This window comes from Mus musculus, chromosome 3 (assembly GCF_000001635.26).
Source record: "Mus musculus strain C57BL/6J chromosome 3, GRCm38.p6 C57BL/6J".
NCBI lineage: Eukaryota > Metazoa > Chordata > Mammalia > Rodentia > Muridae > Mus > Mus musculus.
This window is the reverse complement of record NC_000069.6, coordinates 136087217-136103016: the sequence shown is the minus strand read 5'-3', so window position 1 is coordinate 136103016 and position 15800 is coordinate 136087217. Positions and strand designations below refer to the sequence as shown.

General features: G+C 39.0%; 1 protein-coding gene across 4 annotated transcripts in view; it reads left to right on the top strand.

The window, feature by feature from the left end:
* Bank1 (B cell scaffold protein with ankyrin repeats 1) overlaps positions 1-15800 on the top strand; it is a 272779-nt gene that overhangs the window by 223125 nt on the left and 33854 nt on the right. For 2 of the 4 annotated variants that reach the window (XM_006501484.4, XM_006501483.1), the window contains 2 exons: positions 2428-2736; positions 9424-9732. In XM_006501484.4, the coding sequence (XP_006501547.1) occupies positions 2428-2736; positions 9424-9732 (618 nt within the window). The remainder of the gene's footprint in view (positions 1-2427; positions 2737-9423; positions 9733-15800) is intronic. The other 2 variants (NM_001310749.1, NM_001033350.3) reach the window with 1 other exon arrangement.

Genomic DNA, 15800 nt, shown 5'->3' with positions numbered 1-15800 from the left:
CTGTTCTTTCTCTCCCACTCTATATCCAGTCCAGCCTAATACTATTGACTGTATTTTCAAAGTATTGCCAGCATTCAACCAGTCATCATTGATCATTGTTATCTACCCTAGAGAGAGAGAATACGCATGCCTCTGCCATTGACTGTATGCCGCCTCTGCCATTGACTGTATGCCGTTTCTGCTCTCTTCAGGTGTTCTTCCTCTCTGGGACATCCTAACTTCCTGCCCTGTTTCATCCACAGATCTTGGCTCCTTTTATTTGTTTTGTTTTATTTTGTTTTGTTTCTGTCATGTCCCTTTGCCTGTACCCTCCTCCACTGTTGTCAGCATCATTCAGCATTATATTTTACTTATCTGTCTGGGTTTTCATTTATGGCCTGTTGCCTTCATTTCCAATACCCATCCTAGGAGATTAAGATTATTTTGTTCTGTGCATATGGCCTATACCACTACATCATCAATGCCCAATTATACACTACTGACCACAAGCTTTTCAAAAGACAGGCCAATATGCAAATCAGATAAAATTTAATACAATGCTTACCAAGTTTACTTTGATAAAATCTTCCAAAGATTATCACAATACATATAAGAATACCATATATTAAATAAAATTGAAAATGATTAATGTGGTTATAGGTTATATATTTTATGACCTTAATAATAAAAGATCATGATAAATTTCATTATTAATACTTACTACACATCTATCATAAAATTCCACCCTCTAAAGTACTGCCAATAACAAGAGAAGATTATAGCAGTTCCTTTTAATGAAAAGTCTCATCTCTGAAGCTGAAACTGAGAGTTCTCTCATCTGTGCAACTGTGACTGGGCTCAGCCCCAAGTTTTCATGGGACTGGAGGAAGGTCAGAGTACCCCACTCTGTATCACCCTGAAACCATCTACCTACTAACTCTACCTTGCTAGGGCTGTACTCCAGATCTGGACACATCTGACAAGCACCTGAAACTTTGTTTCTTGTTAGTGCCAAATGCAGACTCTAAAACTAAGGTGCTGATATGCAAGGTCCTGGATTTTAACTAATTTTCTAGGCTGATGACTGATTTTCTTAGATGAAATAGTCAAGCATCTTCATGGACTTGTGACTGAACAATACCTTCCTTCCAGTCATTCCATCAGATACATCAAAATTTCAATGGATTACTTTACTTTAGGGTCACTGTTTAGGTGTTGTGGACAGGAAAATTTATGAAACCTCTGGACAAAAATCACACACACACACACACACACGTGCATACACATAAACACACACACATACACCACACCACACCACACAACACACATACTCAACACACCATACACACACACTCCCCAGACACCACATCCACATACAGTACACATGCATACAACAGATACAACACACATATATATTCTGAGACATACACACACCCCACATACACAACACATGCACAATACACACATATCCCACATATGCAACATATACACAACACACATACACATGAACACTCATCCACACCTACCTCCTCTTCCCAGACTAGTATTTATAGAATCTAAGTTCAGTTCTAGAAGCACAAAGCATGTCTTTCTTCTTCATGTGAAAGGAAGATTCCCTGCTTCAGGCACTCGCCTCCACAGGCCTAAGGTTTCTTTCACTGCTAAAGGTTTTCTACCATGTAACTTCAATTTTTGAAACAACAACAACAAAAAAAAAATCCTCCCCACTTTTTATTTGATACTTAAAGTTATATTTTATTTGAGTGTCATTTGAAAACAATTTTTTCATTGAAAATGATAAGACACATTCCAACGCCTGTTTGAAAGATCAAAAAGGCTGTCTTTCATTTTCACTTTCAAAAAGAGAAGATTATGTAAGTTGTTGTGCAGCGGTGAAGTTACTGCAGCCCACTATTTTTGTATCATTCCTGGGCTGCTGGAGTATTATCGTATACTATACAAGTGAATGTGTTATGCTCCTTAGTATAGGGACATTGACTTAATTATTTGGTTAAATTTTAGAACAGAATGCATTTTATCAATAGGTATGCTTCGCCAGGGGGGAAAAGACATTTTTTTAAACAAGTAATGTTTTCAAAAATTAATGAAACACCCATAATAAATTCATGGTAATTAATTATACAAATTATTACAATGGCTACATTAAGTAATATATAATAAATATATGGAAATACTAAGTAGAGGCATGGATTCATTTCCTACAATTACTCTACAGTATCAAAATATGTGGCTAGGTCATATACTCTTGAAACAAGAGTAGATGGAACTTTGATAGCCAGCCATTAGTTAAAGAGGAGTTGTACAGTGGGCAGCTTCTTACTATATAGCAGATGATAAAAGTACATTAACTACTGCTGCTTCTGTAAAGATTCTCAAAACACCTTCCAGACAGTGTAAGTGAAACTGTTCAATCTTCATCCTAAATAGCCATGCCGTCTCCGGCATCCCTTCATGAACTCAGGAAGACACACAGGCGGAACACAGACAGATCTGAGGAGCCTGAAAGGTCTGTGGAGATGAAGGAGGAAGAAGCAGGTGCTGAGGCAAGACGCAGCCTGTCAGAGGGTGAAAGGGAAAGCTCCGAGAACCAGTATGACGATCTGTATGTTTTCATCCCTGGGTTTGACACCGAAGGCAACTCTGAAGAGCCTCTCCCACACTGCAGGCCACCTCTGCTGCCACCACGACCAGGCACTGCTGCCTCCCAGCTAGAAAGACCTCACTTTACCTCACAAGGTAAGTGTCCAGCTAAAAATTGCAGAGAAACAGTTTGTTCCAAGGCTTCTACACAACATATGGTATGAGGGTGGATCTGCGGACGCATGATCAGATTTGAAAACCAAGGGTGACTCCCTGAAAACAAGAAATGATCTATCTACCATTTTTCCCTGCCTCCCTCCCCAAATAAAGTGTTCCAGCAAGGCTTTAGGAAAGTAAATATAATGAATAATAATAAAATATTCATATAATTTGGAAAAAATCTATAGGAATGAACATAAAGAGAATGGTGCATTCTGTGGGAAAGTTCAATGTTCTGGCCAGAAGGAAGGCTGCTACAGGAGACTGCGAGATGATCATGGTCGCTTTACTCATCTTATAGTGAGACCTTCCTGTAGGACTAATCTGCTTGGAGTTCTCCGTAGTTTTGGATTCTCCCAGATCCATGGTCATTCACTGTCATCCCCTACTTTATTCATCTAGTCTGTGCTTAACCTCTCAAGTTATAAACTGTTCTTACAATGAAAGTTTCATAACAAAGACTAAAATGCCACTATTCATCATAGGTCATAAATAATACATTTTAGTCATCAGATCGTAAAAGACTATCAGATGTATAAATTGGTTTTAAAGGGTGGGATATGAAGGGGCTGGAGAGATGGCTCAGCAGTAAACAGCACTTGCTGCTCTTGCAGAGGACCTGGATTCTGTTTCCAGAAACCATGTGGTGGCTCACAATAGTCTTTGACTGTTCCAAGAGATCTGTCCCTTCCTTTGGCTTCTTTGGACCTTGCATACACTTAGTACACATGTATACGTGCAAGCAAATACTTATATACATGAAATGAAATATTTCTTCAAGTGAATGTTTGAAATCATAAAATTTAGCATTATGACCTCTAAGGCGCCACCTCTGGGAAGGCTCATGTTGATCACCATAATCTACACTAAGGTGCCACACTATGTCAGAAAACCAAAGACTGGGAGACACTTTTTTGACCATTCAACCTGCATTCATTGCTCACCTATTATGTGTCAAGCTTCAGTGGACCCTTGAGAGATAACAGTGCAGTTGGTACATAAAACTCTGTAGGAGAAGAAAACAGGTTGGCAGCAGACTGGTCACAGAATTCTACTGCGTTTTTTATATTTGAAAATTTTAAATAATGAAGATTATAAGATGAAATATTGCCTTGTGTCAGGTTAAATATCTATAAGATATAATATTACATCATATTTTTCATATTATAATTCTTCATATACAATATGTAGGTTAAGAAACCTATTATCATTCTTTGATAAGTTTAACTGGATACCTATGATCAAAATTATAATTGTGGCTAATACATATCCTGAAAACTAACACATATAAGAAGCAACCCCAGAAAAAAATTATTTATTTAAAAATCATATTGCTCCATTCATTTAATATTTTTATATTTTGAATATAACATTTACTAATGAGTTTCATTATAATACACATTGTATGTATATATTTTTTCATCATATTCATTTTCCCCTACTTTCTTTTGTTTTTCTTTAAGGCATTTTATTAGATTTTTTTCATTTACATTTCAAATGCTATCCTTAAAGCCTCCTATACCCTTCCCCCACCCTACTCCCCAACCCACCCACTCCCCCTTACTGGCTATGGCATTCCCCTGTAATGGGGCATATGATCTTTGCAAGACCAAGGACCTCTCCTCCCAGTGATGGCCGACTAGGCCATCCTCTGCTACATATGCAACTAGAGACACAGCTCTGGGGTATACTGGTTAGTTCACACCATTGTTCCTACTATAGGGTTGCAGACCATTCAGCTCCTTGGGTGCCCTCTCCAGTTCCTTCATTAGGGGCCCCATGCTCAATCCAATAGATGATAGCATCCACTTCTGCAATTGCCAGGCACTGGCATAGCCTCACAATAAAGAGCTATGTCTGGGTCCTATCAGCAAAATCTTTCTGGCATATGCAATAGTATCTGGGTTTGGTGGTTGTATATGGGATGGATCCCCAGTTGGGGCAGTCTCTGGATGGTCTTTCCTTCTGTCTCAGCTCCGAAATTTGTCTCTGTAACTCCTCCCATGGGTATTTTGTTCCCCATTCTACGAAGAAGCTAAGTATTCCTTCTTCTTGAGATTCATGTGTTTTGCAAATTGTATCTTGGATATTCTAAGTTTCTGGGCTAATATCTGCTTATCAGTGAGTGCATATCATGTGTGTTCTTTTGTGATTGGGTTACTTCACTTAGGATGATATCCTCCAGATCCATCCATTTGCCTAAGAATTTCATAAATTCATTCTTTTTAATAGCTGAGTAGTACTCCATTGTGTAAATGTGCCACATTTTCTGTATCCATTCCTCTGTTGAGGGACATCTGGGTTCTTTCCAGATCTGGCTATTATAAATAAGGCTGCTATGAATATAGTGGAGCATGTGTCATTATTATAAGTTGGAACATCTTCTGGGTATATGCCCAGGAGAGGAATTGCTAGATCTTCCGGTAGTACTGTCTAATTTTCTGAGGAACTGCCAGACTGATTTCCAGAGTGGTTGTGCCAGCTTGCAACCCCACCAACAATAGAGGAGTGTCCCTCTTTCTCCACATTCTTGTCAGTATCTGCTGTCACTTGAATTTTTTTTTTTTTTGATTTTTTTTTTTTTTTTTGAGACAGGGTTTCTCTGATAGCCCTGGCTGTCCTGGATCTCACTTTGTAGACCAGGCTGGCCTCGAACTCAGAAATCTGCCTGCCTCTGCCTCCTGAGATCTTAGCCATTCTGACTGGTGTGAGGTGGAATCTCAGGGTTGTTTTGATTTGCATTTCCCTGATGATTAAGGATGTTAAACATTTTTTCAGGTGCTTCTCAGCCATTCGGTATTCCTCAATTGAGAATACTTTGTTTAGTTTTGTACCCCATTTTTAATAGGGTTATTTGATTTTCTGGAGTCCACCTTCTTGAGTTCTTTATATATATTGGATATTAGTTCCCTATCTGATTTAGGATTGGTAAAGATCCTTTCCCAATCTGTTGGTGACCTTTTTGTCTTATTGACAGTGTCTTTTGCCTTACAGAAGCTTTGCAATTTTACGAGGTCCCATTTGTTGATTCTCAATCTTACAGCACAAGCCATTGCTGTTCTATTCAGGAATTTTTCCCCTGTGCCCATATCTTTGAGGCTATTCCCCACTTTCTCCTCTATAAGTTTCAGTGTCTCTGGTTTTATGTAGAGTTCCTTGATCCACTTAGACTTGACCTTAGTACATGGAGATAAGAATGGATCAATTTGCATTCTTCTACATGTTAACTGCCAGTTGTGCCAGCACCACTTTCTTGTCCCCTTCTCACTAGTCACATTCCTCTTGCCAATTGATCCCTTTTTTAATTTTATATCTTTTTTTTCCAATTCATCTTTTCATCATAGCACTAAAAAGTGAGCAGAAAAGAAAATGGCAACATATTTTTAAATTTTTTCTCTTTTGGAAGTATTCACTTTTTACTTTATGTGTATGAGTGTTGGTTAGCCTGAACAAATGCATGTGTCCCATGTATATTCCTGTTGGGTCCCATGGGACTGAGAGTACAAATGTGTTAGTCACTATATGGTGGCTGCTAATGGATCTCACATCCCCTGCAAAAGCAACAAGTGCTTTTGGCAAGATCTGTCCTTGAGTGACAGACAAGACAGCAAATTCCATGCATGAGATTTTCAGACATACTATATAAATTACTAAGACATACCACTATAGAACATCTTTTTACCTTTGCAATAATCAAGAAACTGAGCTATTGTTATGACCCATCTGCCACTCGGACTCAAGGCCAGAGAGCCTACAACTAGAATATGTTAAATATTTACTTTCAAGGTTCTTTCTTGTCTTTTTTTTTCATTTGAAGAATTTTATTCATGCTTAGAATTTTAACATAAAAGAGGCACAAAAATGTATAGGTGATATATACATAGTACACTATACACTGTTATAAACTATCAGGAGAAATGAAGAGCCATCCTTCAGTTTTTGGGTTTTTTTTTTTTACACTCCATATCTTATTCCCGTCCTCCCCATCCCACCCTCTGACTGTGCCACATCCCATACATCCTCCCCACCCCACCTGACCTCTAAACTTCCTGGGGTCTCCAGTCTCTTGAGGGTTAGGTGCATCTTCTCTGACTAAACCCAGACCCAGAAGTCCTCTACTCTTTGTATTGGAGGCCTCATATCAGCTGGTGTATGCTACCTGTTTGGTGTCCCAGTGTTTGAGAGATCTCGGGGAGCCAGATTAATTGAGACTGCTGGTCCTCCTATAAGATCGCACCCTTCTCCTCAGCTTCTTTCAGCCTTCCTTAATTCAACAACAGGGGTCAGATGCTTCTGTCCATTGGTTGGGTGTAAATATCTGCATCTGACTCTTTCAGCTGCTTGTTGGGTCTTCCAGAGTGCAGTCATGCTAGATCCCTTTTTGTGAGCACTCCATAGCCTCAGTAATAGTATCAGGCCTTGGGACCTCCCCTTGAGCTGGATCCCACTTTGGGCCTGTTGCTAAACTTCTTTTCTTCAGGCTCCTCTCCATTTCCATCCCAGTAATTCTTTCAGACATGAACAATTATGGGTCCAAGTTGTGATGATGGGATGGCCCCCCTCTTCCACATTTGAGCCCACCTGCTGGAGGTGGGTTCTATAAGTTCCCTCTCCCTACTGTCAGGCATTTCATCTATGGTCCCTCCCTTTGAGTCCTGAGGGTTTCTTACCTCCCAGGTCTCTGGTGCATTCTTGAGGCCCCCCCCCCACCTCCTAACTCCTGAGGTTGCCTGTTTCCATTCTTTCTGCTGGCCCTCAGGTCTTCAGTACTTTTCCCTCACTGAACACCAGAAGATGTTCCCCTCTCCCCCCACACTCCTTGTCCACTTTCCCTACCAGGTCTCTCCCTCCCTCTCCACTTGTGATTTCTTTCTTCTCCCTCCCAAGTGGGACTGAGGCAGCATCCTCACTTGGGCCCTTCAGCTTGTTGACCTTTTTGAGTGTAGACTGTATCTTGGGTATTCTGTACTTTTTTTTTTTTTGGCTAACATCCACTTATTAATGACTACATACCATGCATGCATATCCTTTTGGAGAGTGACCTCACTCAGGATGATATTTTCTAGTTCATCCATTTGACTGCAAAACCCAGGATGTCCTCATTCTAGATACTTGTGCCCTATTAATTTACCAGTTGAAATGATTTGCTCATAAGAGTGATTCATTTATTAATTATTAGTATACAACCTGGACTAAAGAAACCCAGACCCAACTTCTTAACAGAAAGTATAATCTAACCCTTGGGAAGATGAGAAGTCAAATGTAAGATTCCTAGTAGGAGTCCAACTTTAGAGTGCATTGGAAAGCACAGTGGGTGGAGAACAAAGGGAGTTAACAGCTCAGGAAATGGGTTCATAAAAGTGAGACAGTTGACACATTTTGCTAAAAATGAAGTGCTATAAAAGTCTTTCCCACACACTTAATCATGTTTCACCCAGAGGCTGTCAGGGAAACAGAAGTCATGGAGTCAAAATCCCAAAGCCGTATTATTCATGCAGAAAGAATCGAGACACAGTGATTTTTAAAGCTGGTGCCAGGCGCAGAGGTATTTAACACTTCTTAAGTGAAGCTAACCAGAAGAATAAAGTTTAAGATGCTTAGGGAGGCTGTCATGTTGGCCTTTCCCAGAACTACCAAAAGCAATTCTTGATTAAAAAAAAAAAAAAAAAAAAAACCTCTTGTGCGGTTCTATTAGTTGTACTTTTTCTGAGCATCTAAGATTTTCCACTAAAATCCCAGTTATAATAATTATTATCAGATTCATGTTTATCTGAACAAGGGCAAATAGAAATAAAAAGAGCAACCAATAATATTCATAGTGAAAGACCTTCTTGTTGGCTTAGTAAAGAGCCACAGGTTCCTTTTTGCTTATTAAGCACAGAGTGCGTCAAATGCTTGTCTGTTTAACAACTGCTGCTAAGGTTTCTTAGCATGTTCTTTCAAAGTAGGTAAATATTTTACTGAATATGAACCCCTAAAGACTCCAAATATGTGACTGGTTTCTAACCATACAACTAGCTCTTAAGCCAGTGACTGCCCACACTCTCTAGTATATCCAGATCTCTACCTTGGTGCCATGTTTTTGGATGAGGTTCATGGTCACCTTTGAAAACCATGAGCCACACTCTTAAAAGTCAGTTTGTCATAGCAGGGAAACACTTGTTAGGACAGACAGTGGCAGTATGTCTGACTGTTCCCTCAAATCATTTTCAGAGATTTTTAGATTTTAGGTGAAATATATAAGCAGTAGAGAAGGGAAGATGACTTACTGACTAAAAAAAAAAAAAAAAATGTCTACAAGTTGTATGCTTTTAAAAACCTCCTTTCAAAGCATTGGAGTTGATATATAAATGTATACCTCAATTCTCAGATAATAAATACATACCTAAAAATCATGTTTGAAAAATAATATTTTAAAACACATATTAAAGTATTTTGTCACAAAGCTGGCATTTCTTTGTAAATAGTATAGAAACATTTTATTAGAGATGGCACCTTTTTCGTATTGTTTTCAATGGCATTTGAGTAAACTGATTCGAGATGATATACGAAATTAAAGACAGCAAGAATATTGCATAATTTATAAGAGAAAACCCAAACTAAACCCAAACCCTGTTTCCTAAGCAGGAAAAGTACTGGAAGACCAAATGGAAAGAAGTCAAAACTGGAATGATCTCAATGCAAGACCAGAGACAAGAGAGGAATCCAGCAGAGAAGAAAAGAAAGAAGAAGCCCAGGAGGAGGAGGAAGAAGAAGAAAACCCATATGCATTTGCAGAGACTGAAGACAATGAGTATGACCTGATACTGGCCAGTAAGAGTGTCAAGAAAAGAACTGGAAATCGGTCTTTCATTATAAACAGACCACCGGCTCCCACACCCCGGCCCACGCACATCCCTCCCAAAGAAGAAACAACACCTTACATAGCTCAAGGTAATATTTTGTTGTTTGTGGGCTTTTTCCTCAACGTTTAAGTTGTATGTACATGGATATTTTGCCTGTATGTATGTCTATGTAACACATACATACCTGGTACCCTTGGAGGCCAGGGGAGAGCATCAGACCGTCTGCAAATAGAATCGCAGAGCATTCTAAGCTACCATGAAGGTGTTAGACATTGAACCTGGGTCCTTTGAAAGAGCTACCAGTAAGTTTAACCACTGAGCCATGCTAAGAGCCCCTATTTATTGATGTTTTTAATCCCTTGGTTTATAGAAGACCTGGGGTTAGAGGGTGGGGTAAAAAGTGAGGCAATTGGTGATTCAAAATTCTAAAGGCTGTGAGTATCTTTTCAAGTCACAGAGAAACTATATTGAGGCAATTTTTAATATTTTTAATTCTTGAAGGATTTCCTACATGCATATAATATCATAATCACTCTGCTCCTTCAAATACACCCTCCCTCCTAACTTTCTGTCTTTATCTTTAATAACCTACCCAGTCCAATTTATGCTGCCTACATACTCACGTGGGTAGAGCTATCAACTGGAACAAAGTTTACCAACAAGGAACCTTAAAGAAAACTGACTCTCTCACTCCTAGAGGCCACTAACTGTCCGTGTTGAGGTGTGGGTCATCTGAGTCCTTCCTCCCTCCATGCTGGAAGGATGTGCTGTTGTGCAGATCTTACACAGGCAGCCCAGGCTGCTGTGAGAGCAAAAATGAATCAGTCTTGTTCTGTCCAGAAAACACTTTTTCACTCTAGTTTTCTTGCTGCTCTTAATATCTTCCTGTTCCTTCTCCATGATGGTCCCTGGGCCTTGGTGACATGGAGGTGATATAGATGTCCCATTTGTGGTTCAGCACTCCACAGTTATTTACTCTCTGCATTTTGACCAGCTGTGAGTTTCTGTGTTAACTATGCTATCCATTGCACTGATAAGCTTCTCTGGTAAGGTCACAGAGCTATAATAAGAACTTACATGGTAGTTTGATATTGTATCCATTAAGCAAAATAATAGTATGTTCATTCCTGGGACCTGTAATCTCTCCAGCCATATGTTCTTGTCCAGATTTACTCTTGGGGAGTGGGCCTTAAATACAGCCAGTTAGTTACCTCCATTACATCTGTACCACTATGGTACCCATGGCTATAGCTTGAGATGACCATCATTATTGTAGTTGATTGGTTTTATAACTGGGTTGACTCATACTACCTTTCTATACTATGAAATTAGAAAGCATACTTCTTAGTGCAAGTTAGATTTCTCCATGCCCTATGGCCCAAGTGTGTGGTGTTTGCAGCAATAATAGGTCCTCAGGTGTTATGGTAAGTTATGCTGGAAAACTAAGAGCATTGGCAATCAACATGTATTGTTTATGGAGGTCTCTGGCATATTCCTGACTAATAACCCAGGGTAATATCTCAGAATCTGGCAATGGGTTTTTTATTTATAAACTATGACTCTTCGGAAAAGATAATAAATACCCTGTTTAGGGTAACAGCATTTAAAGTCTTCTATTATATACGTTTCCATATAGCTTTTTCAAATAATTTTGTATCAGTTCTCCCCACTATAACTTACCCTCCCATTCCTGTCTCCACTCAAAAATCCCTCTCCATTATTCTTACCATTTCTTTTTTACATTTTTGAAAACCATGAATAAATGAGTGGTGGAGATTGTATAAATGCATTATTCATATATTAAGCTCTCAAAGGAAATGAAAATTTTAAATAAAAAAATGAATAGAGAAATTTTTAAATTTGATCATGCTTTCTAAGTCTTCATTAATAAGGATGAATTTAAATTAATGTCTCTTATATAATTCTACAAAAGTCGATTAGAGTGAGAGAAAGACAGAAATTTGGGTTAAGTATTCAGAATAAGCAATTGGGGACTGGAGAGAGAGCTTCAGATGCAAGCATGAGGGTGTGAGTTTAAATCCCAGTGAAAAGTCAGGCACAGATATACATGCCCATAGCTCCAGCTATAGAAGGCTTTCCACATCTTTCCTATTCCTCACACTCAAGTGGATCGACCAAATGGAATGTCCATCATTTCCCAGAAAGTCATCCATCCCACCATCCATTCATTAGTAGGAAGACATGCCCCATCCTTGATTCTTGCCAAAACACAGAATGGCAGCAGGATGTTGGCATGCCTGTAGTGTAACATAGCCAAAGAGGAATGTGTAAAGTATAGAAGAAAAGAAGAAAAGAGAGTAAAGAATCGAAGTGTATCATTTCAGAGAATAAGGCAGAAGGATGGAGGAAGCCACGAGGACTTTGTTCAGGATCTGAGTGAAAAATGGCTTTGATACACTAATTCTAATAAAGAAAAGGGTTCTATGCATTTGGGGTTCTAGTAAAGTCAGACATTAGGGAAACTAGCTAAGAAAGTACAGTGTCTGTGGCCTACTGAGATATGTGGGCTTGGACTGCCACTCAGGATAGCAATAGAGGCAACCTCCCATGCAAGCCCTGTGTAGTTTACATTGCCAGCCTCATTCCAGAGATAAGGGAACTGATGCTAAGAGTTTCACTGTGCTGCAGACAGGAAGACACTAGAAAGCATCCCTGTCATTCTGCTCCCTACACCAGTGACGGATGAACTGTGAGTTTCTTCCACCGATATATTCACGCTTTTCTACATTCATATTTATTTTCCCCCTCTGACCTACAACAGTCACAGAGGAAGAGATCAGTTTTCTCTGAATATTCCTTCCCATCATTAAATCCTTGTTGAATGCAGAATTCATGAACAGAGAATTTGATAAATATTAGCTAACGAACAAATGGTAGAGGAGGCAGGGTCTACATCCACGTGACTTCAGTAGAAGACTTCACTAACAGTATGGAAGACAATTCAAAGGCTATGTCAGCATATGAACTCCTTTTCTTCTGCCTTAAAACAGCCAATATTTGAAGCACTAACAAAGCTCCAAGACATCCACAGATAACTCCTTTTTCCTGCTGTGGATCACATATCAAAGCATAGCTCTGCCCTGCCTGTAGCACCCCACCATTGTCCATCCCAGAAATGTAACTTAATTCAAACTGAACACACATCCATCCATTTTATCAGGAGACAGGTTCCTGATTCTGATTGTTGTGGGGAATGCACCCTAAGATTAAGAACTGCAACAAGAATTGTTCATTTTTAAAAACACATTTTTCATCTATGATCTCCCTGTTCTCAGATCTCATGTTCTTTACACTTCACTCCTCCTGTTATATTGGACAAGATTAGGCACATAGGCATCAAAAATATAGAGATTTCTATAGATTGCTATCTTTAGTGACAGAATTCTTGATGTAAAACAAATCAAAGAAAAAAATTATTATCAATATGATGTAGATAGACTGGTAGTACATCTCCATCCTAGACCATGCAAAGATGTAAACTCCTGTTAGGAAAAGTTTTTCCTATCAAGGAATCATTTCTCATTCCCCCTTCATTCAGTTAATAGAAGAGAAATAGTGCTGAGTCCATATGGCTAATTTGGGGCACAATACAATTCCCCTTTCAATTTGCAGTTGCTCTCGAGGTAATCTTGGCATTTTGCAGTGCAAGAAAGTTGTAGATGACCTTCTCGAGGGATTCTCTGCTGAGAAGACCCTAAATGTCAAGTACAATTCCTTCACTTTCAGTGAATTTCCACTTACAGTTCACTTGTACTTAGAATTGATCACATACAGTGAGTGTGTGTGTGTGTGTGTGTGTGTGTGTGTGTGTGTGTGTGTTGGAGGGGGGTTATTATAGAAACTGAAGAAAACTAATTCCTATCACTGTAACTGTGACATAGTAGAATGGCTTCTGTCTTCATTAGCAAAGACTATATTCAAGTTGGTTGAAGTGGGTCCTAGAGTTGGAGCCTTGCAGCCCACTCTTTGCCTACATGACCTCATCCAAAAACATTTAACTTCAGCACACACTATGCAGGTTACAGGTACTGTCAGAACAGAATGACATAGTCATCCTTCAGTTTGTCTGGTTAGGGTTCCTGCCTTTGCAGGTGAAGTTCTTTATCTTTCTGTGAAAGGCTGCAGGTCCAGTTCCACAAAGGAGCTATCATTATGACCGAGCATGTACCGTTCACTGAACAGAAGCAATACAGCTGTGTAACCTGGGTTTAATGAATTGTTCTCCTTGTCCTCAGAGCAGAACACCATGGTCTCCTGGCTCATTCACTGAATGAAACCAAGGGGAACTTTCCAGACCGTCTGTTAGAGCACTGACACAAGGATAAATCTTATGGCTCTTATCTCTCAAGGATTCAGTTCCATGGTCATGTAAAAGTGGAAAGGCAGCCATATTTAAATTGGTGTGAACTTACATTACAGATTTGAACGTGTGAGCAAATGATTGAAGTGTCACCAAGCACTTCTATTTTTTTTTCAATTGTACCACAACTATTTTGTAGTTTTATCCTTAATATGACATGTTGAATGTGTCCATGGGGAAAAGATTAATTTACCTGTAGTAGTAATTCTCAATGTCTCCCAGATGTCAGTTAGCAATGTCTAAAGAGACTTTGACATTCACAAGTAGAATAATACTAGCAGCACCTAGGAGATAGAACTCAGAGGTACCTGATGAATATCCTATAATTTAAAGATCAGGCTTCTATACTTCCAGTGTAAAAGCTTATGTAGTATATATAAAATGTCAATAGTACCGGTGTTGACAAACTCTGATCTACATTATTACCATGATTAAGCAAGAATAAACATTTGAAATCTCTAGATAATGTTCATTTAACAAACTGCACACACATACACACACACACACACACACGTACACACACACCATTTTAGATTTCTTGAATTTTCACTGTTTTCTTCTAGGATTTTTACTGTGAGCATCTGTTTAACTCTGACTGGAGTTATTAGAAATTCGAGTGATTAGATTTGAGTGACTAGAGAAGAAGATGCTGTATGGAGCTATCCCTGTGAGTGGCATCCCCTCTGAAGAAAGTTCATCAGTAAAATTCATGACCCCCATGAAGGGATGGAATTAACTAGATATCACTGTGAACTCCAAGGCTGTATAACTTGGTGCAATTGATACAATCTCAATTCATTTTTTAGAAATTTACCTCTTTAAATCATAGTACCTGCTCTTCTGTGTTTTCATGAGGACTGAAGCTGCATATGACCTGTGATTGACTTGGGGCAGAATACAGGAGACGGGCAGATGATACTTTAGGTCATTCTATAGACACAGGGTACAGCAACCTCTACTCCTTGTTAGAGCCTGCCTTCTGCTTCTCTCCTCTCATATCCATGTGCAGATATACTAGATTACAAGCCATTCCAAAATATTTACCAGCTACACGTATTGAAAACAATTAGAACAAATGGGCACAGCCCTGGCTTTGGATGTTTTTGATCTACATAGGGTGAGTTCTGTTAGCATATATGTATTTAAGGGCTGTTTAAAGTTTATATAACCAAATGGATTGTAAAATTAGACTTTAGAAGGCCAGATCCTATGAAATACAATGGAAAAAAAACCACATAAACCCACTGATATCTAGAATGAAAGCATTTCCTGACACATATGGAGGAAAAGAAGAAAATTCCATTCCAATTATTACCAGTGATGAACCAAAAATGTGTAAGCCTAATAGCTTGAAAGGTTTCCAATGGCTTCCTGACTACTCAAGTCATTTCCCTTTGAAATAAAAATAAAAGATTTGGGTTATTACTCAATTAGTACTTACTCTCTCATACGATTTTCTAACTGAGTGGAAATGACCAAAAACAAGTCAGCCTGAAGCTGGGCAAGCAGCAGGTGTTGTGTGTATGTTCCTCGCCTGAAGGAGGATATGCCTACCCAGGGATGCATGGAGCCTTAGCTAATACAAACTCACGGTGATGGCCTCAAGCTGTCAGTCCCATAAAACAACCTGTCTTTTTCCAGAATTTACTCACTTCCTAGTTAGGACAGGTGTTTAAAACAGAAGTAGTTTTGTTTGTATAAATTAAGTATTCAAATAAAAAGTTTCTTTTCTACCCTTCCCCCCTAAATTAAGTAGCTTAAAATTAGAGGAAGTA